The 26,567-nt window shown below is 40.3% G+C and overlaps 1 protein-coding gene across 1 annotated transcript in view; it reads right to left on the bottom strand.

Moving 5' to 3' along the window:
• Positions 1-497: 497 nt before the first annotated feature.
• The window catches only part of ITK (IL2 inducible T cell kinase), a 63,890-nt gene continuing 37,820 nt past the window's right edge, over positions 498-26,567 (bottom strand). The window contains exons 8-17 of the mRNA XM_041747118.1: positions 25,226-25,280; positions 16,610-16,692; positions 14,340-14,473; positions 13,878-13,952; positions 11,731-11,902; positions 11,136-11,352; positions 10,125-10,189; positions 9,924-10,042; positions 6,798-6,955; positions 498-3,254 (exon numbers count right to left, since the gene is read on the bottom strand). Coding sequence (XP_041603052.1) covers positions 3,183-3,254; positions 6,798-6,955; positions 9,924-10,042; positions 10,125-10,189; positions 11,136-11,352; positions 11,731-11,902; positions 13,878-13,952; positions 14,340-14,473; positions 16,610-16,692; positions 25,226-25,280 — 1,150 coding nt within the window. The 3' untranslated portion in view covers positions 498-3,182. The remainder of the gene's footprint in view (positions 3,255-6,797; positions 6,956-9,923; positions 10,043-10,124; positions 10,190-11,135; positions 11,353-11,730; positions 11,903-13,877; positions 13,953-14,339; positions 14,474-16,609; positions 16,693-25,225; positions 25,281-26,567) is intronic.

The following is a 26,567-nucleotide window of genomic DNA, read 5'->3' as shown; positions in this document are numbered from 1 at the left end:
AAGAAAACCCATAGTTCATCTTCAAAACTGAGTCAGACATTATATGCTCTGACAGTACTTCTCAAACTTTAATGCGCTTAGGATCACCTGTGGGTCTTGTGAAAATGCAGATTCTCAATCACTTAGTCTTGGTATGAAGTCAGAGAATGCACATTTCTCATAAGGTGATCATATTGCTGTTGCTGGTCTGGGGACCACACTTTGAGTAGTAAGGTTCTAGGAAGTTTTTCCTGATGTTTCCCTTCCCCTGAGAGATTTTATTACTTTTTCTGAGCTCTTCTCCTCTTTGCCTATATTTCTGTTGTTGCTCTAATTGCTGGATTATAATTTTATTTGTTGATATGTCTGCCTTTTTGTATGACTTACCTGGAGTTTCTAGAAAATAAAGACTGTGCTTTTTTCATCTTTGTTTCCATAGCTCTCAGTACAGTGTCTCATAGGAACACAGGAAGCATTTGATATTTACTTGTTGAACAAATGTTGCATGATATATAGTCCTTACTTTGGAACATGAAGCCAGGTAATCATTTTTATTTAAGGAAAATTTTTGGTTGTTTGACATTTGGGCAAATATGGAACCCAGGCCATATATACTGTATTTATTAAAGCATACAGCTTTATTTGCTAGACCCAACTTTTAACTATACGTGCTTTATAAATGGTTAGAGATTTTTTTTATTGGAGTTCAATTTGCCAACATATAGTATAACACCCAGTGCTCATCCCGCCAAGTACCCCCCTCAGTGCCCGTCACCCAGTCACCCCAACAGTTAGAGATATTTGTAACATTTTTATTGTGAATACTAGCAATCACTGTACACTAATAAATATTCATTACATCCAAATATAAATAGTCTTAAAAGGTACAAAATGCAAAATCTATAAATTGCATCTAGAACCAAAACCTTGTATAAGGGAATTCCCTGGGAACACATGATACCATTTTCAAACTGTGAATGGAGTAGAAAAAAACAGGCAGGAAGCCCATTTTGCAGGATAGGACACTGAGGAGTTAACATGTTCAGTTATGTCCCCCATGAATCTGAGCTTGAACACAATAATACCATGCAAGGGGCAATTTTTGAAACCAAGCCACAGAAATCAATCAATTTTGATGTTTTCCATCTAGACTGGTTGTTCCAGAAATCATCTCTAATTAAAGGTTCCACAAGAGAATGTACAAAATGCCAGAAAGTAAACAGGGATGATTTGGGATATGTTGAATCAGATCACCTCTTGAATGATACATTTGATACAATGATATCTTGAGACAACCAGTTTCATAATAATTATAGTTAAAAGTTATGCATCGGAATCTTCAGCTGGTCAAAATATCACACGATTTAGATAGAACTAATAGCAACACCATCTAATAATCTCTCTAAAATTTTATCTGAACATTGTAGGAAAATGAAATCTCTCTTACACCGGGGAATACCCTTCTCCACAAAGTGTCCAAGAATACTGCAGCTGGCTCAAAGCCAAAATGATAATTAAAGGAAGCATTTATACACCTGCAAGGAGGATCTTCCAAAACTGCTTTAGCTCACCTATAAATGGCTTCATGCAACATGACTCTGGAGGGGTGGGTGATTCAAAGGGTTAATTAACTGAGTAACTCCATCCTCCGACAAAGATGAGGAGCCAGATGGGAAAAAGAAGATCCTATTCCAAGTTGGAGGGCTACACAGCCAGCCATAATGGTCTATGTGGGAGAAACGTTACTTGGTGGTTGACTTCTTTAATTCGCTTTCTAGGTCTCCCCCAGCTGTTATTTATCTCCTCTGCAACCCCTTTCACCCTCAGTAGGAGGCAGTGTTGAATAGAAATACAGAAACTGCATTGGTCACAGACAACTCTGTCACTTAGGGGAGCTGTCTTGGCTTTTTAAAGCCTCGGGTTTATCATCTGTAAAATGGAAATAAGGATACTTTCTCATGGGGTTAATGTGAACTCAGGATGAAATAAAATTCTGCAGATAAGGCCCTGTACATATTCACCTTGCATATTTCAGGGCTCAATCGACAGCAGGCTGCCTTGTGCATCTTGGAAGCACCCCACTCAGTACTTGACTCAGTTTCCATCCAGATGGTTGGAGCGAGAACAGATCCTTCATTCCTCTCCTAGACTTTCAGAGACTTGAAGCGTTGTCTTAAAGTTGCAAATTTCTAGGGCTTAAAGAACCTTCGGGATCTCTGCAAGACCACTCTGCCCGGCATAGTGCTGCCCTCTGCTGATGAGGGTGGAAGAGTGCAGAGAGGGAACTAATCCTAAAGGTCAGAAGAATCCATGGCTGAGTCCCAGTAGGAGCCAGTGTTCAGAAGCAATCATCTTCTCCCAGGATAGCTGTGAAGCATTCTGTGCAGAGGAAAGGCACCGTCACCTGCCCAGCTTGGTACTAAAAGTGGGCATCAGAGTGGTATCAACCTAAGGCCTTTCTCTATACCAGTTGACACCCTACCATCTGATACCCTCTTTCTGGGCAGATGCCACCTCCAACCACGGGACCCAAATTGTTCACCCCAGTCCATCATGCCCCTTCACGGAGGGAGGTGGCAGTGTGCTCAATGAGTAAAACCTCATAAAGCTGCTTCTCAGAATATCTGGCCTCATGTGTGAGCAGCTGTTCCATCATCCTCTACGGCAGGAAGCTGTGGCTGACAGCATCACAACGGCTGAGTCGCTCTTTCTGACCTTAATTAATTCACCGGTTCTCCTTGAAAAAGCATCACACTCGTCATTTCTCTTGCCCCATATCCTGGGATTCTGTATCGTGGGGCCAAGTAAAAATCCCTTGACCATAAACTTTAGACCCATGTTGGAAATAAAAATAAGCATCCACAGTCCTACCATGTCCCTCCTTTTCTCTAAGAAGTGCAAGAAATGTTGTCTGAAAGCTGTCAGATTGAGGTTTGCATACCACACAAGATGAGAGGCTGGGAGGAGGGTAGAGGCATTGCTGCTGCTCTGGCCTCACTCCCGATTCAGGAGCTGAGCCTTCTGCTGGTGGCCAGGTGCCAGCCTCTGTCAGGGTGCTGCCTCTGTGGTGGCTTAGGGACTGACGCCACAGGCCAGCTGCCTCTGAGGAGTTCTGGGCTGGTGGCAGCTTTTAATGCTCTATGAAGGGAGAATTTGCTTCCCCCATTCAGGATCTGCAGCCCATGCCTCGTGCTGAGTCTCTGCTAAAGTCCTGATTCTGCAATTTCAGCCAGTTGACTCAAGAGTCTGCAGAAAGGTGGCCGGTCCTCTGGTTTCTAGAGAGGGAAGAAAAGAACTCTGTGAGTTCCTTGTCCTTATGTGTCATAGTTAATTCCAAAGCAAACCAGAATTTAATAGCCCTCTGAGGATTCTTAAATATGCTTCCATATATATTATTAGAGGCCATGGTGTAAAAGTTGTTAACAGCAGATATTCTGGAATCATATGGCCTACTTTTGTTTTTTGTTTTGTTTTGTTTTTTTAAAGATTTTATTTATTCATGACAGAGAGAGAGAGAGAGAGAGAGAGAGAGAGGTAGAGGGAGAAGCAGGCTCCATGCAGGGAGCCTGACTGGGACTTGATACTGGGTCTCCAGGATCACATCCTGGGCTGAAGGCAGCGCTAAACCGCTGGGCCACGGGAGCTGCCCATATGGCCTACTTTTGAATCTAAGATTTCCCACTCAGCTGTGTGACTTTGAGCAGGTTGCTTAACTTGTTTGAATCTCAGTTTTGTTGTCTGTTAAATGGGGATAATGATAGTCTCTATCTTATAAGACGGTTGTGAGAATTGAATAAAGTCATGAATTAAAAATATGTCATAAAATAAGTGATAAATAGCAGCAAAAAAGAAAACACTTAGGTATAAGTCTCACAAAATATGTATTAAGAAAAATACAAAGTTTTAAGGAAAGAACTCAAAGAAGATCCAAATAAATGGAGATATTTCATATTCAACAATGGGAAGACTTTATATTATTAAGATGTCATTCCTTTTCAACTTGATCTATAGATTCAACACAATCACACTCAGAATCCCAGAAAATTATTTTGTAGATATTGACAAACTTACTCAGAAGTTTACATGGAAAAAGATTCAGAATAGGCAACATAATACTGAAGAGGAACAAAGTTGGAGGACTGACACTACCCAACTTCAAGACTCACTATAAAGTTACAGTAATGAAGACAATGTGGTATTGGTGAAAGAAAAGGCAGATAGATTGATGGAACAGAGTTGAGAGCCTGGAAATAGACTCAATATAGTCAACTTATCTTTGAAAAAGGAGCAAAGGCCATCCATTGGACAGTGTTGTTGTTTTTTAACAATGGTGCTGGAACAATTAGGCAGCCATATGCAGTATAATGACCCTAGACACAGAACTTATAGCCTTCACAAAAATGAACTCAAAATGGGTCAGAGACCTAAATGTAAAATGCAAAACTTAGAAAACTTCTTGAAGATAACACAGGAGAAAATCTGGGCAACCTTGGGTTCAGTAATAGATTTTTAGTTACAACACCAAAAGCATGATTCCTAAAAGAAAAAATTGATGTTGAGCTTTGTTAAAATTAAAAACATCTGCTCTGTAAAAGACATTATTAAGAGAAAGAAAAGATAAACCATAGGCTGCAGAAAATATCTTCAAAACACATATCTGATAAAGGACAAAGACTCTTCAAACTCAAAAGCAAGAAAACAAATAACCTGATTGGAAAATGGGCAAAAGATCTCAATAGACACCTCATTAAAGCAGATATACAAATGAAAAATAAACATATGAAAAGATGCTCCACATTATATGTCATTAGAGAATTGCAAACAAAAACAGTGAGCTACCACTGTATACCTATTAGAAGGGTTAAAACCCCAAACACTTGATAACATTAAATGCTGCTGAGGATGTGGAACAGGAGGAATTCTCATTGCTGATGGGGATGCAAAATGGTACGGCCACTTTGGAAGAGAGTCTAAAAGTTTCCTTCAAAGCTAAATGTGGTGTTTTCATATGATCCAGCAATCACACTCCTAGGTATTTACCCAGTTGAGCTGAAAATTCATGTTCATACAAAAACATGCACACAGATATTTATAGTAGCCTTTATTTACAATTGCCAAAAACTGCAAGTGATCAAGACGTCCTTCAGTAGGTGAATAGATAGCCAAACTGTGGTACATCCATACAATGGAATATTGTTCAGTGATAAAAAGAAATGAGTTATCAAGCCATGAAAAGACATGGAAGAGTTTTAAATGCATGGTGCTAAGTAAAAGAAGCCAATCTGAAAAGGCTACATACTATATGATTCCAACTATATGACACTATGGGAAAGGCAAAACTTGAACAATAAGAAGATCAATAGTTGCCAGGGTTTTGGAGAGAGAGGGAATGGTAAATAGGTGAAGCACGGTGGATTTTAGGGCAGTGAAAATATTCCGTTATGATACTATAATGGTAAGTACATGATATTATGTATTTGTCAAAACTCACAGAACTGTACAACACAAAGAATGAACCTTAATGTAAACCATGAACTTTGGGCAGTCCCGTGGCTCAGCGGTTTAGTGCCACCTTCGGCCCAGGGCCTGATCCTGGAGACCTGGGATTGAGTCCCACATCGGGCTCCCTGCATGGAGCCTGCTTCTCCCTCTGCCTGTGTCTCTGCGTCTCTCTGTCTCTCATGAATAAATAAATAATCTTTAAAAAAATAAATAAACCATGAACTTTAATTAATAATAATGTATCAAAAAATAATAATGTATCAATAATGGTGATTAATTGTAACAAATGTACCACACCAATGCAAAATGTTATTAATGGGGGAGGAGGGGCTATGGGAACTCTCTGTACTATTTGCTCATTTTTTTTCTGTGAATCTAAAGCTCTAAACAATAAATCTATTCACTTAAAAATCAATGAAAGAGTTTTTAAAAAGGGAAGGTGCTAAGTAAATTCAGCTATCATGATTATTATAGTATTTAATCCTTGTGAAGTGGACTGGGTTTGTTTTTCGCTCTTTATGTCTTCACTGTTTGTTTCTTTGTTTCTGAATACAAAGGCTCTAGGAACTTACAGATCAAGCATTATTTCCTTCTCTTACTAGTAAGAAAAAGGAGGTTCAGAGATTGTCCAAGAGATTAATGCCTAAGAAGTACTAAAGTGGAGACAAAGTCCAAGTATCCTATACTTTTTCAATTCCACTTGTCACTCTCAACAATCTGAATTTGTGTTCATTCTCTATTCAGCAACTTTCAATTGTGGTTGAAGTTTAACATTTTCTAATTCACCAAAGGACATTAAGACTTACACTGATGTGGCTTAAGATATAGCCTGCCCCCCCCCCCCCATGGGATGACTGAGGCATCTGGGAGGGCAAAGTAATTGGCTTCTCAATCTGAATTGTTGAACAAATAAAATGAACCCGAATTAAGTCATTTTCATTGTTTCACACCACAAGTGAACTTCTGCTCACCAACTTCTAGAACTTTCATGTATACTTGATGGTTTGTTGATGTTATAAGTGTTTTTATCTCAGAAAACTGACATATTGACATTGGTCTTAACCCTCTTCCTTTCTAACAGTGTGTTGATGGCTTGTGACATTCTATTGCAGGTCAAATAATATTTAAGGTCCCTGCCAGCTCTTTTAGGGTTGGGCAACCTCTTTTGTTAGTAGACACTCAAAGCCACTTTCTTGTTAATATACTTTAGTAACACCTGCTTCCTCATCCTCTAAGAGGGTTCCTTTCTCTAGGGAAGGAGACAGACCCTAGAGTTGTAGATTACAAGGTAGGGGGAAACCACTTCCTTTACTGACCTCTTTCCAGCAATGATTCATTATCTGGTAGATATTCGAGGAGGCCAGCCGGGGCTTGTATAAGCGAAATCCAGTAGTGATGTCTTCCACCACTTCTGAGTTGCTTCTATTTTCATACGGGATTTTGCCTTCACTGAAGACTTCCCACATCAGCACACCTAAAAGAAATGGGGAATGCAGCATAGTGAATGATGAAGTTCACAACTAGCAAACAAACCAGCCTACATCTAGAAATTGGAGATTCCTTGACTTTCAGATTCAAGTCCTTACCTTTAGGAAGGATAATACCAAGCCACCTGAGGCTTACTAGGCCTGTACTATTTCTAAAGAACAGAGATTTCCCAATCTTGCTTGTGGTGAGGAACTTTTAAACTCAGCCCTCTTTTATATCTAACTCAAATGCTACTACTAAAAGTTGCAAGGGATGTAAACTCAAAGGTCTACACATCATGTAAATGGATGGAGTGGATGAGATGTGTCTTAATGCGGATTAGGGGGTTTCTGGAGAACTGGAGGGCCAAGTTCCATCTTCAGATAACAGCTATGATTTAGCTCCAGCCACCATAGGGCACATGGGGATGAGGGTTCGGGATTGCCACATTTTCTGATTTTTTAAAAAGAAGTCACAAATTGAGAGCTTAGAAATAGAAATGCAATTTGATTTTTAAAAATACTGTGTAGACAGAGCAAAACACATCTCCGGGGTGTCTATTTTTGACCTGTGATTTAATCCCCTTTCCTCTTCTGTCTTCAGCAGAAATGTCACACCCAATTTTATTATGTACTAATGTATTCATAGGATGTCAGAGTGGGAAGAGAGCTTGCAGATCACCTCGTTCAGTGGTTTTCAAAACCTATTTCAGAGGTTCTTAGGGCAGAGTTTTCCAAAGTATGATTCCCCAAACAACTGAATAAAAATCACCTCAGAAGTTTGTTGAAATGGCAGACCCCAGGCCCTGGCCCCAACCTCTGGATCAGGATTTCTAAGGGATCCTCGGACATGCCTCTGGAGTTTTGGGAATTTGGAAACTGCCTGTAAATAAGACTGATCAGCTCCCCAGGTTGCCAGAAGTTCTAGTGAGATTTCTTTGGAAAATTGAGGTCTGCTGTTCAAAGCTCATTTGAAAACCATTGCTTTCATGCAAACCTTGTAATGCATTGATTGGAAACTGAGTAAGGCCCAAAGAGCTTACTTGACTTGCTTAAAATAGCACAGTTAATTAGGGCAAAATTCTTAAAATGCATGACAAAGCTCAATGGCCTTGAGGCAGGCATCAAGCTCCCAGACCATCCAGGTTTCTGTTTCTCAGGTTTGCCACTCCTGTTATCTCTCCCTCCCAACCTTGCTTCCAATGGTCAGTCTCCTTTTTGAACACTTCAGGGGGCACACCTGAGGCAGGGACGGACTGTAGCTCAACTCTCTAATTATATGATACAATAGAAAATTCCCAAGCTGGCCATCTGTGTCAAAATAAGCCTTATGCAGAATTAGCAGGTAAATGTGACAAAGTGGCCATGAGTGCAAACATCTTGTTATGGGACGCCTGGCTTGGTGCAGTGTGACCAGCTGCATCAGCCATAGAGAGTGGCCACACATCAAGCATACCTTTCTTCATTATACACATACTTGGGGAAAAAAAGAATCTTCTGAGATTGCTCTGGTGCAGTTTTATTTCTTCCAAGTTCATTCTGTAACTTAAATTTGAATAACAAAGTCTTAGCTAGGTCTGTCAGATAGGGAAGCTGTTTTAAGGAATAGCTCAGAAGAACTAGAAATTCACGAATTACTCAGTTGTCCAAAGTGGCTATTCTAAAATGATGGGGGAGACTTCAAAACTAATTCTCTGAAGAGATTTAGTTAGCTTTTCCCTGGTTTCTACACTTAGTCAATACACTTGGCAAAATCAAACTCCAACTCATTCCTTTCCAAAGTATAACCCTTCTTATAATCAAAATCAAAGAGGTTGTCCAGTGTATTTTTGTGTATAGATTAATACACACAAACTATGGCTTGGGATGATATGACAAATCCAGCAAGAATATTTGGTAACTTTCTGCCACACCAACATCTTTCATTCTGCCTTTTATGCATGCCCATTTGCACTTATTAGAAATTCTAATTCCTTATCATGGAATAAGGGATTTTGCCTTCACTGAAGACTTCCCACATCAGCACACCTAAAAGAAATGGTGAATGCAGCACAGTGAATGATGAAGTTCACAACTAGCAAACAAACCGGCCTACATCTAGAAATTGCAGATTTCCTTGACTTTCAGACTCAAGTCCTTACCTTCAGGAAGGACAATACCAAGCCAATTTCATTGTCTACTGTTCTCTCACTGAGATAGTACCTCTCCTTTCTTTGGACACACCAAATTTTTATATTTGCTGGTTTTTTGGTCAGAGACACTGTTCCCTGGATCTTCATATAGGGATGACTTTCTCTCATCATTCAGATTTGTGCTCAAGGGTTACCTCTTTGGAGAGGCCTTCCCAGACCATGCTATTTAAAGCAGACACTTCATCCCAATCACGTTCTATCCCATTACTGTTTTTTCCATTACTGTTTTATTCATAGCACTTACTTATCACTATGTGATTTTGTCTTATTTACATATCTATTAGCTTGTTTATGTGATTACTATCTATCTCTACCTAATTTATGTCCAAGAGAATAGGAGTCTTTCCTATCCTATGCACCACTGCATTGTGAGAACCTAGACTAGCCCTAGCTTATAGTAGGTGCTTGTTAAATTATTGTTGAATAGATGAGTAGGATATTTATTGAGGGTTAAATGTGGGAATAGAATTTTGAACAAAATATTCTCCTGGTCCTCAAGGAACTCATATTTTAATCTCCTGACTCCTTTAGCTTTTGATCTTACCAAAGCTGTTACCAGCATCTGTTTCCATTCTCATTTTAACCCCCATTTCAAAGATCTCCAAGAATGAATGCAATAATGAATGCTTCATCATCCTCTTCAGAGCCATTATCATACACAGACTATGAGTGGGATGCTCTTACCACCCAGTCCTGGGCAAGCAGGGTTGCTTGGATTTGAACAAATAAAACAGCTGGGTGGAAGTCCCAAATCATGTGGGTGTGGGGCCAGGGTGACACTTACCAAATGACCACACATCTGACTTGCTGCTATAGCGACTGAAGGAGAAGACTTCTGGGGATGCCCACTTCACCGGGAACTTGGTGCCTGTGGAACTGGTGTATTGATCGTCAAGGACAAACCTGGGTAGAGTGGAGAAAGAATGTCTGAATGATCTGGGGGCCTGAGTCCCATTCCTTTGTGGGCACCACATGCCTATATTACCTTGTCATCCCAAAGTCAGACACCTTGATGACTTGGTTTTCTCCCACTAAACAATTTCTGGCAGCCTGGAATAGAGACAGGCAAACAAAAGGGAAGGAAAAACTATTGGTGAATAATCAATACAAGGAGTCTCCTATAATAATCTCAGTCTTTTGGGTTTCTATGTGCTGCTGTTTGAGGGCTTTACAGATGTGAATTAAACGTCACTAGTTCCCAGAAGTGAACTAAAGAGTTAATGTGTAAGATCTCTTATCAGTATAAGTAGGTTTGGTCTTTTAGCTTCATTCCTGAGATCTTATTTGAAGAGAAATCCATGGTGTTATCTAACCAATGGTGTGCTCTAATGCAACCTGATGCAATAGGGAATGTTAATGTTAGGGATGATATAAAGAAAATGTCACGACAAAAATAAGAATGTTTTAAGGTACTAATCCTCTTAAAACTATTCCTCAATAGGAAGAGTACCTAGTCCCTAATTAGTATCACAGAATTGTCCACTGAAAGAACCCTAAGTGATAAAAAAAAAAACATTCTTTTTTTCACATTTTAAATGTGCCTACAATTCCCAAGGGGGATATGTTAAAATGAATATCCTGAGCTCTGATCTCCAGAGAGATTCTGAGGATGGTTTTAGCACCTCCCAATGTGATTATGGTAGGTCCTTGAATAATAGTTTGAGAAAAATTGTGCTTGTCCATTTCCCTCATTTTACTACGAGGAAACAAAGGCACAGAGAGGTTAAGGAGAGGCTGTAAGCTTCATTTTGGAAGAGTTTAAATTCAGATTCAGAGGATACAAGTTATCCTCTGGGATTAAGGCTGGGATTAACACTGTGACTGAGTCCTACTAGGATATCCCCAAGTGGGTGGAAGAAGGAAGAAGGTGAGAGTGGACAGGAGATGTCTGTGACTTGTTATGTATCAACATATTCCCAGTATGGGTAGCTCTACATTTCAGTGGGATGTACCCCTTCCTCCCGGACTTGTAGATGTGTGCCCTGCATCCTCTTACCAGGTCTCTGTGGATGACACATGCCTCCTCCAAGTAGGCCATGCCTTCACACACATCCAGGCACATGCCCAGTAGGGTTTCTGCAGCAAAGAGTCCCCGCTGGTTGCGAAGATAATCTGACAGGCAGCCGTGTTCCATGAACTCAAACACCAGGCAGATAGGAGCTTGCTCTAGGCATACCCCATACAGCTGGACCAGTTTGGGGTGAGAGAGTTTCCTGGAGGAAAAAGGCAAGGGGTGAGATGGTCTAAACTCAGTCTTACAAAAATGCATTCCCTCCCCAAACAAAAATAACTTGAAGGATGGTGAGGAGTCAGATGGTATGTGCAAGGACAAATGGAGGCCAGTGTGGCTGGCACATCTTGGACCAGAGGAGAGTTCGGGAGGGGATAAGACTGGGGAGTGGACAGGGCAAGACCATGACAGGTCTTGTAGACCATAGTGAGGAGTTTCATTTTGTTCTCCATGCCATTTAACCCATCACTAGATTTGAGCAGCAAAGTGGTGTAACATGACATCAAAATGGTATTTAAGGAACACAGCACAGAATATCCTCCCCAAGATGTCTTTGTGTACTCTTGATTTGGCCACTCACATCATGACTTCAGCCTCCTCTATGAAGTCCTCTTCTGACATAGCCCCTTCTTGAATGGTTTTGATGGCCACCTTGTCCTTGTTAAGCCAGTAGCCAAGATGCACTAGCCCAAACTGTCCACTGCCAATCTCCTGCACAAAAGTGAGCTCAGTGGGATCAATCACCCATTTCCCTGGAAAAGAGAGACAAGTTTTTCCAGGGTTGGCATGCAATAGATAATGAGGTATAGGGCTATAAGGAGACTATACAGAACCCTAGATAGAATGTTACTTTATTGTTAATATAACCCAAAGATGGCAAATAGTATAAGCTTTAGACTTAGACCTATCATGGATAGATAAAATTATTATCTTCCTACCCCAAATAATAACATAGGATATGCCTTGAACACCATGAAAAATGTATGTGGGAGATTATATGGAAGAAAGACGGAAAATGGCATTAATCAAGATATCCAAAGAAAGTAAATGAAAGTGTTCTTGTAATGTCTCAACTATTTTTTATACTTGATTAAAAATGTTTTATTGCTATTTCTCACATAGGGCAAATTTCATTTGAGCTGATCATTCATTCATTCATTCATTCATTTATCCACCAAGTGCATCCATAGCACTCTGCTTGGCCATAGGAGGGATTGGGAGCAAGGAGGTGTGGATTCCAAGGGGCACACAGTCTGGCATGTGGTAGGCTTTCAAGAAATGTTCAGTAAACGAAAAAAAGGAATCTGATTCTCAATTTTCACACTGACAAAATAAGTAGATTCATAAAATAATCTCCGCAATCCCATCCAGCATGGATATATTAAGATTCTACAGTTATTAGAATTACTTTATTTGCATAAGGAGGCTAAAGGGGCATTACCCTTCCCTGGCATTTGGTTTTGTATCATAAATAGCTCAGTTTCTACCTCTTTGAAGCAGAGACTGAACAGAAAGTAGTATTGAGTTCCTGCCGTGTACAGATATGGTGCCAGTTAGGGATGGAGAGTCTATAGCAATGTTTCTCAAAGTATGACTCTCTAACCAGCTGAGGAAAAATTACCTAGAGCATTTGTTTAAAAGGCACATTCCAGGACTCCATTATCAGGGATTTTGTTTTGGTAAGTGTTAGATAGTGTCCAAGAGCCAACTTTCTTTTTCTTTTTTTTTTTTTAAGATTTATTTATTTATTTTTAGAGGGGAGGTGAGGGAGGGGCATGGAGAGAGAGTCTTAAGCAACCTCCTCTTTGAACACAGAGCCCCATGTAGGGCTTGATCTCAGGATCCTCCGATCATGACCCAAACAGAAACCAAGAGTCCAACGCTTAACTGATTGTGCCACCCAAGTGCTCCCAGGAGCCAAAATTATTAATAAGCATCCCAGATGACATAGATGTACACTGAAGTCTGAGAACCACCTGTCTAGGAGATACAAAATGAAAATACTCCAGCATCGACAAGCACACTTTAGGGGGATGCAAACTCAAATGCTTTTAGGTTCCAGGCAGAAAAAGCAGAGGGAAGAAGTTCCAAAGGATGAGGGAATAACAAAGCTTGTGGCACTAGAGATGCAAGCCTAGATTGTATCTAGGCTTTGCCTGAAGGCACTGAAAAAAAAATTAACACCATGTCATAGCAGACAAACTTTTCTGAATGCATCCAGCTTCCAGCCCTTGCAATGGACCATACACAGCAAACTTACATGATACAGAAGTTCTAGAAGTTCTAGAAGATGGGAATATGGTCCCAGGCATTATTTTCTAGTATATATTTTTCTTCTTTTTTTTTTTTTTTTAGTATATTTTTTTTCTAATGGTGGTTAGTAGAGTGCTCTGTACAAAGTAGGTCCTTGATAAACAGTTCACTGATGAACTCCTAAGTAAAACCAATGAACCTTGATTTGGCCTTGATAAGTGTGCTTTTATATATGTGTATATATATATATATATATATATATATATATATACATATATATATATATATATATCTTACTACACTCTGTAAATATTCCTTTGTGCACACCATATCAGATATACAATGCACCTGTTGTAATGGTTATTTTAAGCCTGGGGAATAATTAAGTACATGGCAAATCCATATAGAATTTGCCCCAGACCTTTAGGGATGTGAATAATGCAAATACATAACATTGCTGGATGCACTGCTCACCGTATCTCAGTCCCGCAGTGACTGGTGCTTTCTGCCTCCAAGAACAAACTGGGTGCCGGAGTCTAGTGACCAGACCTGGGTTGATTACGAAGTGAAAGGCAGTAGTTAAAATTTTACCGTAGCAACTGTTCAAGTCCAATCACCAGGAAAAATATAATCCAATGCGAAAGCTATTTTTATTCTGGATAACAAATCCCGAAGCCCAGTCACTGATATTACACCCCCTCCAACAAGAGTCATAAACACAGATGGGCAGGTGGTGAAATCCCATGGGTCTAACAGCAGAATTTGCTAATGGAAAATATATAATATGAGCAAGTATTTGGCATTGTTTCCTATTTGTAGATTTAGTTATTATTTATGGTCAGCTTGTCTGAGATGAAAAACCTGGCAGGACATTTATCATTTTTCTCCAAGTTTCCCTGTGAGGGTTCCCCGCTGGCCCCTTCCTTTAGAACTCACCTGCTCCATTGTGTTGGTGATAATTGATGAGGAGAGGAATGGAGTCAAACACGTACTTCTCAGCCACATAATATCGCTTGGGGTTGTCATTTGTTTCTTTAATGTGATAGTGCTTTATACAGGGGTTGTTCTCACTTAAACAAATGAAACATAAATTCAGTGATTATTAACAAGCAATGTTTAGACATAAAAGTGTCTGCTGGTAGCCGATTCCTGTTAGCTTTGTTTTTTACCCTCTCAGAAGGATGGCAGGTATATTTCAACTTGTGTGTCAGTCTTGACAGGGTAGCCCTGGGTGCTATAGTAAGAAGGACTCGGAGGCTGCATCTAGATCCAGTTAGAACCAGGCCCACGATGGATTAGAGATGTTTCTTCTACAACCACGCAGTGGGTAATGGTCTTGTGTGTGCTACATGCTTTCCTCCTGTGTGTGTGGATTTCACTAACTGTCAGCATACGATAAGGGAACACTGGACCCTTAATACTTATGTGACTTTGTAGAGTAAAGAGTTAACATAGCAGCCCTGAATGCTTTTTTTTTTTTAGAAAGGCCTGCTTGCAAATTTGACCTGTGGCTAGCATCTGAGAACTTGGATTTTGGGAGGGCTTTCACCATTCTCTATCTGATAAGGATGTCTCCCTGTTCCTAAATTGTTTGTATAACACTGTGGTTTATGTTCAATGGCTGCTTTTCTTTGGGGACTCTGGAATTTTGCCATGTGCTAGGCAGAGGGTACCTAGGTGGCCAGCCCCCAAGTGAAAACCTTGGGCACTGAATCTCTCGAGATTCCCTGGTAGACACTATTTTACCTTGTTGTCGAAGCTTGTTGCTGGAGGAATTAAATGGAGTCCTGTATGACTCCACTGGGAGAGGATTCTTGGAAGCTCATGTTTCACTTCCTCTGGATTTTGCCCCATGTGCCTTTTTCCTTTGCTTCCTTGATTTGTATTCTCCTGCTATAATAAGTCTTAGCTTTGAATATGACTATATGCTAAGTCCTGTGAGTTTTGGTAGTAGGTCACTGAACATGGAGGTGGTCTTGGAGACCTCAGCATAGCTTTATTTCTCATTCTTTCTCCATCATATTTCATGGAGCTGCAGGTCACTTTCCTCCCTGTCCCCAGCCATGGCAAGGCATGGCCCCTCTGTGATGTGCATTGTCTTCTTTCTCATCCCTCAGCAGCTCCCTTCTTCTCCACCACCTGTCTAGACCTTGCTCTTGCTCTGAATTTTGCTCATGTCCTCATTCTCCAAGAAGTATTCCCTGAGGACACCTTAATAATAATTTTTCTCTTTCCTCTTAATTCTTACCAGACTTTGCCCATTGCCAAACTGCTTTGTTCTTACTTACTCTTTAATTAGAAGAGAATTTGAGAGCTAGATAGGCTCTTAGACATTGTTTTACAGAGAGCAGGAACCTGGGATACAGAGCGGCAGACAAGCAGGGTCTTGTAGTCAGCCAGCTGGAGCAGAACAGTGGTTTGACCACTTGAGCTCCATTATCTCATGAAGGTGCCATTGGTTCTTTGAACCTTGGTTTTTTCTTTTATTTAATATTTTATTTATTTATTTGACAGAGAGAGAGAGAGAGAGAGAGAGGAAAGAGAGAGAGAGAAAGAGGGAGAACAAGTAGGGGAAGCTGCAGGCAGAGGAAGAGGGAGAAGCAGGCTCCCAGCTAAGCAGGGAGCTCAATGTAGGGCTCATCCCAGGACCCTGTGATCATGACCTGAGCCGAAAGCAGACACTTAACCAACTGGGCCATCAAGGTGCCCTAGCCTTGTTTTCTGTTTTGTTTTGTTTCCTATGTGGAAGGAGCACAGTAACTCCTGCCTTCAGAGTTTGTTAGGATCAGAAACAGTCTGTAAAATTCTGGCACATGATAAGGATTTAATAAATAGTAGGTAGCTTTATTAGCAGAGCTAGAACTAAAATACGTATCTTTTCACTTGTGGCTGAAAGAATCTATTCTTTGTGGGCTAAATTATAAACTCATCAAATGCAGCCCAAGTATTTTATTTCCTTAGAGCTCTGCACTCAGGGGTGCTGACTTGGAAGAGAACCTGGTACCTGGACCTGGTTATTTCCAGCAAAATAACTTGAGTTGTGTCAAGTTAGTTAGTCTCTGGCATTGGTTTTCTCAGAGAGATCAGGGAAAGTACATGATTTCTAGTGATGTCTCTTCCTCTTTCACTGTCTGATGTTGCTGTGTGTGGCTTGTTGCTCACACCCACCTCAGGACTGTCCCCACTTTGCTGAGCTAGCACCATACCTTACAATGGCTTTGGTGAAAACAGATACGGTATATGTTCCTGGAGTTCTGGAATCTCGTACCATGAAGGCTCCTTCTTTGCCCTAGGATAGTTAGAAGATACAGAAGGTTAGCGATCCTAGGAAACCAGGCTCATGCCTCCAGCTCCACTTTCTTGTCTATGAAAGGAGGAAATACAGTTTTGTACAGTGGCCAGTTTTGTACAGAGCAGACTTTCAGCAATAATGACTACCATTTCATTTGATCATTCAACAGATATTTCTTTAGGCCTTACCATGGATCAGAGGCTTCTGGTAAATGAAGACAGATAAATACAAGCTCTGCCCTTTTGGAGCTCCCCATGAAGCAGGCTCATTACAGATATCATCCAATCCTCACTAGAACATTGAAATCTAGATTTTATATCCTCAGTTAAACTGATGAGGACACTGAATGTCACAGAACTTAAGTGATTTTCTCACAATCCACAACTAGTAAGTGGCAGACCTGGGATTTGAACCTTGAAAGTGGCATGTGAGCAAAGCCTATGTTCACTCTACTGCTCCATGTCACCTAACTCAACAAATGTGAGAAGCCACTTCTCCATTCCCTTCGAAGGACACAAAGCTTTCTGGTCTGGAAGCTTCATCTGTTCCTTAATGGGAATGTACGTATTGGGCCCTTTTTAGCACCCTTTTCAGAGTGTTGATTTTGCTGTGGGCAAAAGGAGAAAGAAAACCCGTGAAGTTCCTGGTCACATGAGGGAAGTAGACAGAAGGGAAAACCCCAAGAATGTACTCTTCACCCCCCTATGACAGTTTGCCAGTGCTGCTGAAAAAAATATAAGCAAATGGCTAAGCCAATATATTCATTCCTGATGGGAACTTGAAAAATCTTAACTTTGTTTTGAGTACTTCATGTCTAATGTTCTGTTCCTGCCCAGCTGTAAATCTGTGCTGGAAATATTTGCAAAAGCTATTACTATGATTTATTTAACTTCAACATTCTGAGGACCACAAGTGAGGGCTGGAGAAACACATGAGCTCCATAGGAGAGCCACACATACTGGTAGCGTATGGAGCAGAGGATATACAATTTATACAATTTAGAACAGAGGATATACAATTTAGAACCCCTCTATCCCCCCATCCCTGAAGTGGATTATCTATACACAGTAAAAGCAATACACAGAGATGGCTATGCTAATTGTTTGAATCCTAGAATATCAGCATTATAGGATATTTAGCAGCATCCCTGGCTTCTATCAACTGGATGTGAGACACGGCCAAGTGTTCCCTGGGGAAGAAGTCACCCCGGTTGAGAACTACTGATCTGGTCTAACTCCCTACACCCCTGGGTCCTACACTTTGTTGATAATCACAATCACCTGAAGAATCTGAAGCAAAAGACAAAACAAAACAACAACAAACAGTTAACCGTGCTTCACCTATACACTTAGAATCTCTAGGACTGGCACCCTGGTTCCCTTTTAGAAGCTTGACATATGATTCTTATAGACATCCAGGTTTGGTCTCCATTGACTCAACTGAACACGTAGCTCTTATTTACAATAGTTCTGATGAGTTGTCTCTATCTCTCAGAAACTATTACAAGTTAGAAAGCTCACACAGAACTATAACCTCTATCTCTAGCTTGGCCCTAAACCTGCAGGGGTGTGTGTGTTGTGTGTGTGTGGGGGGGCGGGGTGTGCCTGGAGACAATTGGCCCTTACATCAGTGTGCATTCTTGCCAAACCTATAATTTATCACATAAATATGGAACTTTCACAATTTTATTATCTCTTCTGGGATTTTAAGAATCTATTTTGAAAATATGAGGAGGATGGAAGATAGAAGGATTGGATGAAGGGAGCCAAAAAGGTATAAACTTCTAGTTATAAGGTAAGTAAGACACAGGAAGTAATGTACAGGATGATGACAACAGTTAACAGTATTGTATTTTCTATTTGAAAGTTGCTAAGAGACAAGATCTTAAAAATTTTCATCACAAGGGAAAACAGTCTGTATCTATGTGTAGTGATGAAACTTATTGTATTAATCATTTTGCAATAGATACATATATCAAATTATTATATTGTACACCTTAAACTTAAAAAATGCCATATATCAGTTATATCTTAATAAAACTGGGGGAAAAAAAGAAATTTGAAGCTGAGACCTGAATCTTCAGGTCTTTATTGCTTAGCCATGGTCTCCCTATCCCATGGCTGTGAGTGGGAGCTGCTCAGGTTGCTCCCTGAAAATGGGGGAAGAATCAAGGAAAATGCAGAAAGCTGCTATATTTCTTTTCTAAGATATCCTGAACAGTCCTAGTGTTCTTTGTTCACATAGAATTTATTTTAGTAATTTTTATTTAATAATTTTCTTCTAAATTTAAGAAAATGCATTATAATCTTTCTGGAGCAATATATGATCTTAAGCCTGTAGGTAGCCTCCCACATTATCCACAAAGTGTTCTGTGCAGTATCTTAGACATGGTGAGAACAGAAGAGAGCTAAACAGATTCTTATTCTCCTTTTCTCAGATATAAATGTAAACTATTTTTCCATTGAAATATTAAAGACCCTTTTAACATTTGCTTACAAATCATCCTTTAAAAAAACCTTGATTTTCCAAGCATTAGATTTTTCCCTTCTTTGGGGTCAGTAGTTTATTTAATTTCTAGAGTAAAGGTGATCTATGTGACATCAAAAGTCCCAGATTAGATTCATTTGATTTTAAGATAGCTTTTGAGGCATAATTTACATACCATGAAATTCTCCCAGTTCGAGTGTATAATCCAATGATTTTTAGGAAATTTATAGAGTTGTGCAACTCAATCTAATCTTAGAACATTTCCATTACTCCCCAAATATACCTCTGTTTTATTTGCACCCCTGCCACATTGATATTTCTGTATTATAGGTTTGCCTATTCTAGATATTTCGTGAAAATTAAAGAATTAATATGTGGTCTTTTGTGCCTGGCTTCTTTCACTTAGAATGTTGTTTACAAAATTTTTCCAAGTTGTAGTGCGTATCAGTACTTCATTTCTTTTTATGACTGAATAATATTCCATCACATGGCCATACCACATTTTGTTTATCCATTCATTAGCGGATGAACGTTGGGCTGTTTCCACCTTGTGGCTACTGTGAATAATGAATCCATGTCTGGCTTTTTTTGCTTGACATCGCATTGGTGATATTTGTCCATGCATTACATGTAGCATAGTTTGTCTTTCCTTCTTTGCCAAATATAGAAGCTTTTGCTCTTCCCTCATTGCAATGTGATGGGTTAAACCCAAGGCAGGAAGAAACAAAACTTCAGTAGACGAAGATTTTATCTGTGTATCTAAATTATTCAAAAAGGGGAAGAAAGAGACCAAAACACCCCCCATAAAAACCAACAACAAAACAAACCCAGAAGTTTATCAAGTGTCTGTAAAGGGGGGAGTACAAATATCTCTTCTATTTAATTAGGAATGTTTTATTGTTGTTCTTCCAAAGAAGCCATTATTATTGTTATTTTTAAAAATTGTGATCAGAGTGGGGCTTAACTGTTAACAAGAGTGATCCACAGGCGTGAGAAAAAGGGGTGGTAAAGTTTGCAGTCAGCTCAGCTGAGCATGGGAGGCTCAGAGATCTTCTGTCCCCACCTCCCTACCCTGTAGTTGCTCTAAGTGGCATTCAGTGAGGGTGACAGGAAATTGGTCTGGGGCTGAGGCAGCCTAGAGTTCTGAGGAAAACAAGGCATCCTGCATGTGCCTAACTGCCTACTTCCTGCAAGGGGCTCAGAAGAAGTTGCAACCCCCAAGAACACTGGAGCTTAAAGGGTCTTTCTCACATGACTGCCATGCAAAGGGGTACTGACTAGTACAAGGCAGCCAGAAGGGTGGCCCTTACTCCCTTGGGACATTTTCGAGGTCTCAGTTTACCTTTTACTAATTCACCTAGAAAAATAAAGAGGTGGGATGCCTGGGTGGCTCAGTAGTTGAGCATCTGCCTTTGGCTCAGGACATGATCCTGGGGTCCTGGGATTGAGTCTCGCATCGGGCTCCCAGCAAAGAGCCTGCTTCTCCCTCTGCCATGTCTCTGCCTCACTCTCTGTACCTTTCATGAATAAATAAATAAAATCTTTAAAAAAAGAAAAGAAAAATAAAGAAGCAACAATAGGGAAAAAAGGTCATGGAGGTGGTGAAATATATGAATGGGGATTATGGGGACAGGAGACTAGAACTTAACTCTATAGTCCCTTGTTAACTGTGTCTGTGTGCATAGATGTACCCCTCTTCTAGTCCAGAATTATGCCACTGATTCATCCCCTGAATTTGGCCCCAGTTTACTCTTCTGTAACATAGATGATCTTTAAAGAGAATTCTTACTCTACGAGCCTATAATTCTGTGAATTCCAATTGCTTCCTGATTAAATATATGAGCTTCAGTTTCCTCATTCGTAAAATGCAAGATTGCTGGGAGAATTAAAGTGCATAGAAGCCTTCCTGGAATATACCAGAATGAGGACTATTAGGGCTATCATTAGCCATCATTATCACATTTGATGGTATACCATCTGTTGGAGGTGTTAATTCCACTGTTTGCCTTTATCTGAAACATGTTGACATATTAGGAGTATATTTCCTTTTTTCTGCCCATATGATTTAAAGGTGAATCTACAGAAGGTAATCTCAACACACAGGGTATAGGTTACTGTAAAAGACAGACTAATAATTCATAGCCTGTTACGTGGCATTACACTTGAGGAGAATGTCTCTGACACATTCAGGAGTTGGTTGTTTTCTTCTCTTGATACAAACCCATTATTAAGTCATTTTTAACTCATAGAAATATAATAAGCCAATGCCTAAGAGTAGGGCTCCTGCCTGAAATTCAGGTCACCCAAAGGGTGTGATGCTGTAAGGTATGGAATTACTCACAAGGAATTTACCCTCTACCTAAATGGGTTAAGACAGAAGAGAAACTCCTGAGGCCCAAAGCAGTGTGAGAACAGTGCCACTGGAGAAGTAATGACATTGCACTATGACGGGTTCAAAGGCCAGGCCACCATATTCCATGGCCAGGGATACGGGAAGCATGACAGGCGTCTTAGAGGTGATATTATCTGATAAATTGATAGGACGTTGTAGGAGATGCTTTTCTGCAGTTTCCAAACTTGGGTTAGTCTCAGAATCACCTGGGTGCCATTTCTAGAGGTTCTGACTGGTGAGGGCTGGAATTTGGAATTTGCATTTTTAAAAAGATCCCCCAACGCTTCTCATGATCATCCAGTTCTCTTTAAGCATGGCTGTTAATTTACAAAAATTATGAAGCATTTGATGTATTCATTCATTCAACAAATATTTTTTGAGCAACTGCTTTGCCGTAAATACAATCTAGGTGCAACAGGAACAAGATAAAGTCTTTATATTTTAGTGGAGAACTGTGAATGGGACAGTACCTCAGTACCTGTATCAATCCACCTTTTAAGGTTCTTTATACTTGTTAGATAAAGAGATACTAAACACACCCAGGAAACAATTCTGCTATTGTTTCAAGCAGTGGACAATCCAGGGAATCACTGAAGTTTACCCTTTTATTACCTACTGAGGCAAAGAGGATTTGGTAAAGTAGTTCAGAATATTAGCAGGGAGGAATGTCTCAACTGCCCCAGCAGGCAAAGTGTATTTAAATGTCTCCAAAGTACTGCTGTAAAACGGGAAACCTCCTCAGCTTGTCATTCATGTGGGCTGTTTCAAGTGCTCTATGGGTAACAACACTTCATTAACCAATGTGCGGTTGAAAATAACACAACCATACTTGTTTAAACTCATTATAATTCAGGTTTTAAATTAATTTGGCAATCGTCTCAATTAGTTCCAATCAGTCAGGTTTTACTATGTTGTCCAATAACATAGGTTGGGGAACTGGGAACTGAGTCAGCAGGCCAGACAACACAAGTTTGACTTGAAAAAATACAGATTCCCAGGAACTACCTCTGGAGATTCTGATTCTGCAGGTCTGGGGCGGGGCCCACTGGGATGCTGGATTTCTAAGAGTTGTACAGTGATTCGAATGCATGGTCTCCTGGGGACTGCAGGAAATAATTAAGTGCTGAGTTGATGTGGAACCAAGGAGAAACCAGAGTCCTGTCATGACTCAGCTCAATTCCTCTTCCCCCCATGAGATTTGGAACTCCTCAGGGTCTTCTCTGAGCTCGGAGGCCACTGAAAGCCTGTCTCATGTTCATAGTTTACCTTGGATTATCCCCTCACTCTTCAGTTTGTCTTGTTTCCCAGTAGAGTCTAAGGTTTACAGAGGTCAAAGATCCTGTCTCAAGTACCCCTAAGGGCTTAGTCTTGTGCTCAGCAAAATGATAAGGTACTGGAGCTTAGAGCCAGCAATTGTAATCAAGGAAATGGTGCACACACACCACGGGGCGGTGGGGGGGCTGCTAACGGAGACAGCTGTCTGAACACAGGCTGCCTCTCATGCATCCCCCCCTGGGAAGCACACACAGTCTTTTGGGAAATCCATAAACAACTGAACTTGCTCTCTTTGATGAGAACAAGCTACCGAAGGGCAGAACATCTCACCTTGTCCTCTATGCTAGCTGCTTGCTAAACGGCAACTTAGCCGAAGAAAATGAAGTTCAGTGTTCCCAGGATGACTGTGGGTTTTCCTTCTCCCCAGCCTTTTCCTCTTATAGAAGTTCTATTTTTGCCTTTGGTAGAATGAATCAATCTGTTACCAGTTTCCCTTTCTAGAAAAGTAAATAGCATGCTAATAATTAACTGTATTGCTTTGAATTATTCTTTGGCACTATTCATTAACCCTCCACCTTCCCATCACAGCCTTTCACTCCATTCCCGGCCTGGTCCCATGTTCCCTTCTCTGTGGCTCATCCCTAACCACTGTGCAAATAGTTGGCTACCAGGTTGGGTGACCAGCTGTCCTAGTTTGCCCAGGACTGAACGGGGTGGGGATTCCTGGACACAGGACTCTCAGTTTTAAAACTGGGACCATCCCAGGCAAACTAGGATGAGTTGGTCACCCCACCTGCATTGTGTGCAGGAAAGATTTGCAGTTTTATTTAAAATTCTTAAAGATAGAAAAATCTTTAAACCCAAACGGGAAAATGTTGTATGGTAAAATGGCAGGAATAGGGTTGACATTTTGGCACAGGGTGACTAATGCTTCAATCAACTCATACTTATTGTTTACTGGTGTCACCAGTAAGGCTAGTGTTGGGCACAGGTCATTAACATCATCTGAATATCAGACTCACCTGGAGAGATTTTTCTCTGAATTACTAATGCCAAGATCCTACCAACTAGATATTCTGATTGACTTAACGTGGGGTGGGGCTTGGGCACTGGTATTTTTAAAAATATTTCCCAGAAGATTCTAATGTGCAGACAGGCCTGAGATTCACTCCTCTAGGCATATATGCTGGTAAATTGATTGCTCTGGGGAGGACTTTTTCTGAGAAACTCCATGCAGTTGGTTTCTCTGAAAGAGCTATAAATGTGCAATATTCAGTGGACTCAAAGTGTGATCTGTGAATGTGTGCTAGTTGGCAAATTGTTGCTGGTCTGCCACACACAAAAAGAGAAACCAAGAGTAAGCATTTAGAAATCTTTTATAGCAATCAGAGTAATTTTCTGTCTAATGAATCTAAGACTAGTAAAAGAATGAACTTGCATTTTTTGGTGTCTTGGCCCCGTTATCTTTTCTAGTTATTAGAAAAAAATTAGTTCATTTTTATTTATTTTACAAATGTAAGTCTGTGACAAATTTGAAATTGAAAGCTAACCACAAAAAGAGTGATCCATCAATACAGATATTTGAGAGGCACTGTCCTAGAACAACAAATGACCTTCTGGTCCAGACAGAGAGGGTTCACCTTGAGTGCCAATCAACTGATGGCAGCTGCCTGGAGCACCATGTTGAGGAGGATCCTAAAGCCATGGACCATGATCAATTGTGTCACATGAGATTAGGAGCAAAGGGTGACAGTATGAGTTCTAGGTAACTATCATCGCTGATTGATGATATGTCCATCTTGTATTCATTGAGAAACTAAGGTCCAGGAAGAAGAAAGTTATTGTGTTGGTAACAGAACAGGGACTAGAACCTGTACTTTTCCCATCACACCATGCTTTCCTTCTTCTCATTGCTCTTTCCCTTAATTCTGGCATCCCTGAGAAAGATCAGTCTTGTTACCCATACTGCATGGCTCTTGAGAAGTACTGCATAAAAATCAGTTAAAACAAGTGATATATTTCCTCTGGATACACAACCAACCCAGTAGAATCTAAGTCACAGTCACCTTTGACCTAGTCAGAGAAGTAGGCAAGGCAAACTAGCCCCATGGCTCCCCAGGGTCAGCCATCGCAGCCAGAAAGACCACTATACCTGTTGTGACAGTTGTGTGTCAATAATAATGCCTTGGACCCTCCCTGAGTTTCTTATCGTATCATATATATGCTTGTTTCTATAAATCCCCAGAATATTTTCACTGGACATGAAAACCGCTGTAATCCAGTATGTGACTTACTGCATTGGCATAAAGCACAACATGGCTGGAAAGAAAAAAGCAAAATTTATGTTAAGTCTAAAGGTTGGTTAAGAAGACTTACTGTGTCCAAAAGAAGTTTTTCAGCTTTGTCTCGACTGATACTCTTATTGTACCACCTGAAAGCAGGAAAAAGTCATATGTCAATGACAGTTAAATTATTTTTATTACTTACTTATAAAAGATAATGCTAGAAAATGATTTGGTCATTTTCTGTCTATACCAGTGCTTTCAAACTTAAAAACAAAGGCACGAACCATTTCCAGGTAATAAAATGTTTAATTAGAAGGGAACAAATGAATCAGAATTGGTAAAGTGTTGGTAATTTTTGAAACTGTGTTTTGAATACATGGAGGTTCGTTATATTATCCTCCCTACTTTGGTGCATGTTCGAAATTTTCCATGATAAAACTTTAGAAAACCTTTAATTTCTCCATTTCATAAGTCTGTGGGAGATTATAAATAGAATGAGGCTAGGACAGCTATAAAAATTAAGTAAAATTTGGAAGTTTAGCCTTGTAAAGCAATTGCAGTGTTTTCCTCATTTAGACTGGTTTTTTTTTTTTTTTTTTTTTATTAATTTTTTTTTTTTATTTATTTATGATAGTCACAGAGAGAGAGAGAGGCAGAGACACAGGCAGAGGGAGAAGCAGGCTCCATGCACCGGGAGCCTGACGTGGGATTCGATCCCGGGTCTCCAGGATCGCGCCCTGGGCCAAAGGCAGGCGCCAAACCGCTGCGCCACCCAGGGATCCCTAGACTGGTTTTCAAGATCTGCAAAGTGATTATATTCTTTCTATAATTTTGGGGTCTGGTAAAAAACCTAAAAAGTGGTAAGAAGAATATGAATGATTTTTAGGGATGAAGTTTTTGAATGTTGCTGTTAACATGAACCACATCTTGGCTTCCCTGGCTACTTCTTAGATAAGAGGAGATAGAATGATTATCAGTTAACAACCAGTTTTAGGAAAGTATAAACCCCAGAGGAGAGTAGTTCTGGGTGGGCAAGGAATACTACTTGTCAAACTTGTTGGGCTGTTAGAAAATAGCCACAAATAAGTGGATCCATCTGGGCTTTTGAACATCATGCAACTGAATGGTATTTTTTAAAAAAGATTATTTATTTATTTATTCATTCATTCATTCATGAGAGAGAGAGAGAGAGGCAGAGACAGAGACACAGACAGAGGGAGAAGGAGGCTCTATGCAGGGAGCCCGACGTGGGGCTCGATCCCAGGTCTCCAAGATCAAGCCCTGGGTCGAAGGTGGCACTAAACCGCTAAGCCACCCAGGCTGCCCCGATATTTTATACCTCAGTGGGCTCTTGAAACTTATCTAGTTGAGGGATAGAAAATATGCTTCATTTCATGTGCAAGCTCTGATCAGTAGCTGCCTAAAGCTATGCA

Source organism: Vulpes lagopus, chromosome 3, assembly GCF_018345385.1.
Source record: "Vulpes lagopus strain Blue_001 chromosome 3, ASM1834538v1, whole genome shotgun sequence".
NCBI classification, from domain to species: domain Eukaryota; kingdom Metazoa; phylum Chordata; class Mammalia; order Carnivora; family Canidae; genus Vulpes; species Vulpes lagopus.
The sequence above is the reverse complement of the archived record's forward strand: the minus strand, read 5'-3'. Positions and strand labels throughout refer to the sequence as shown.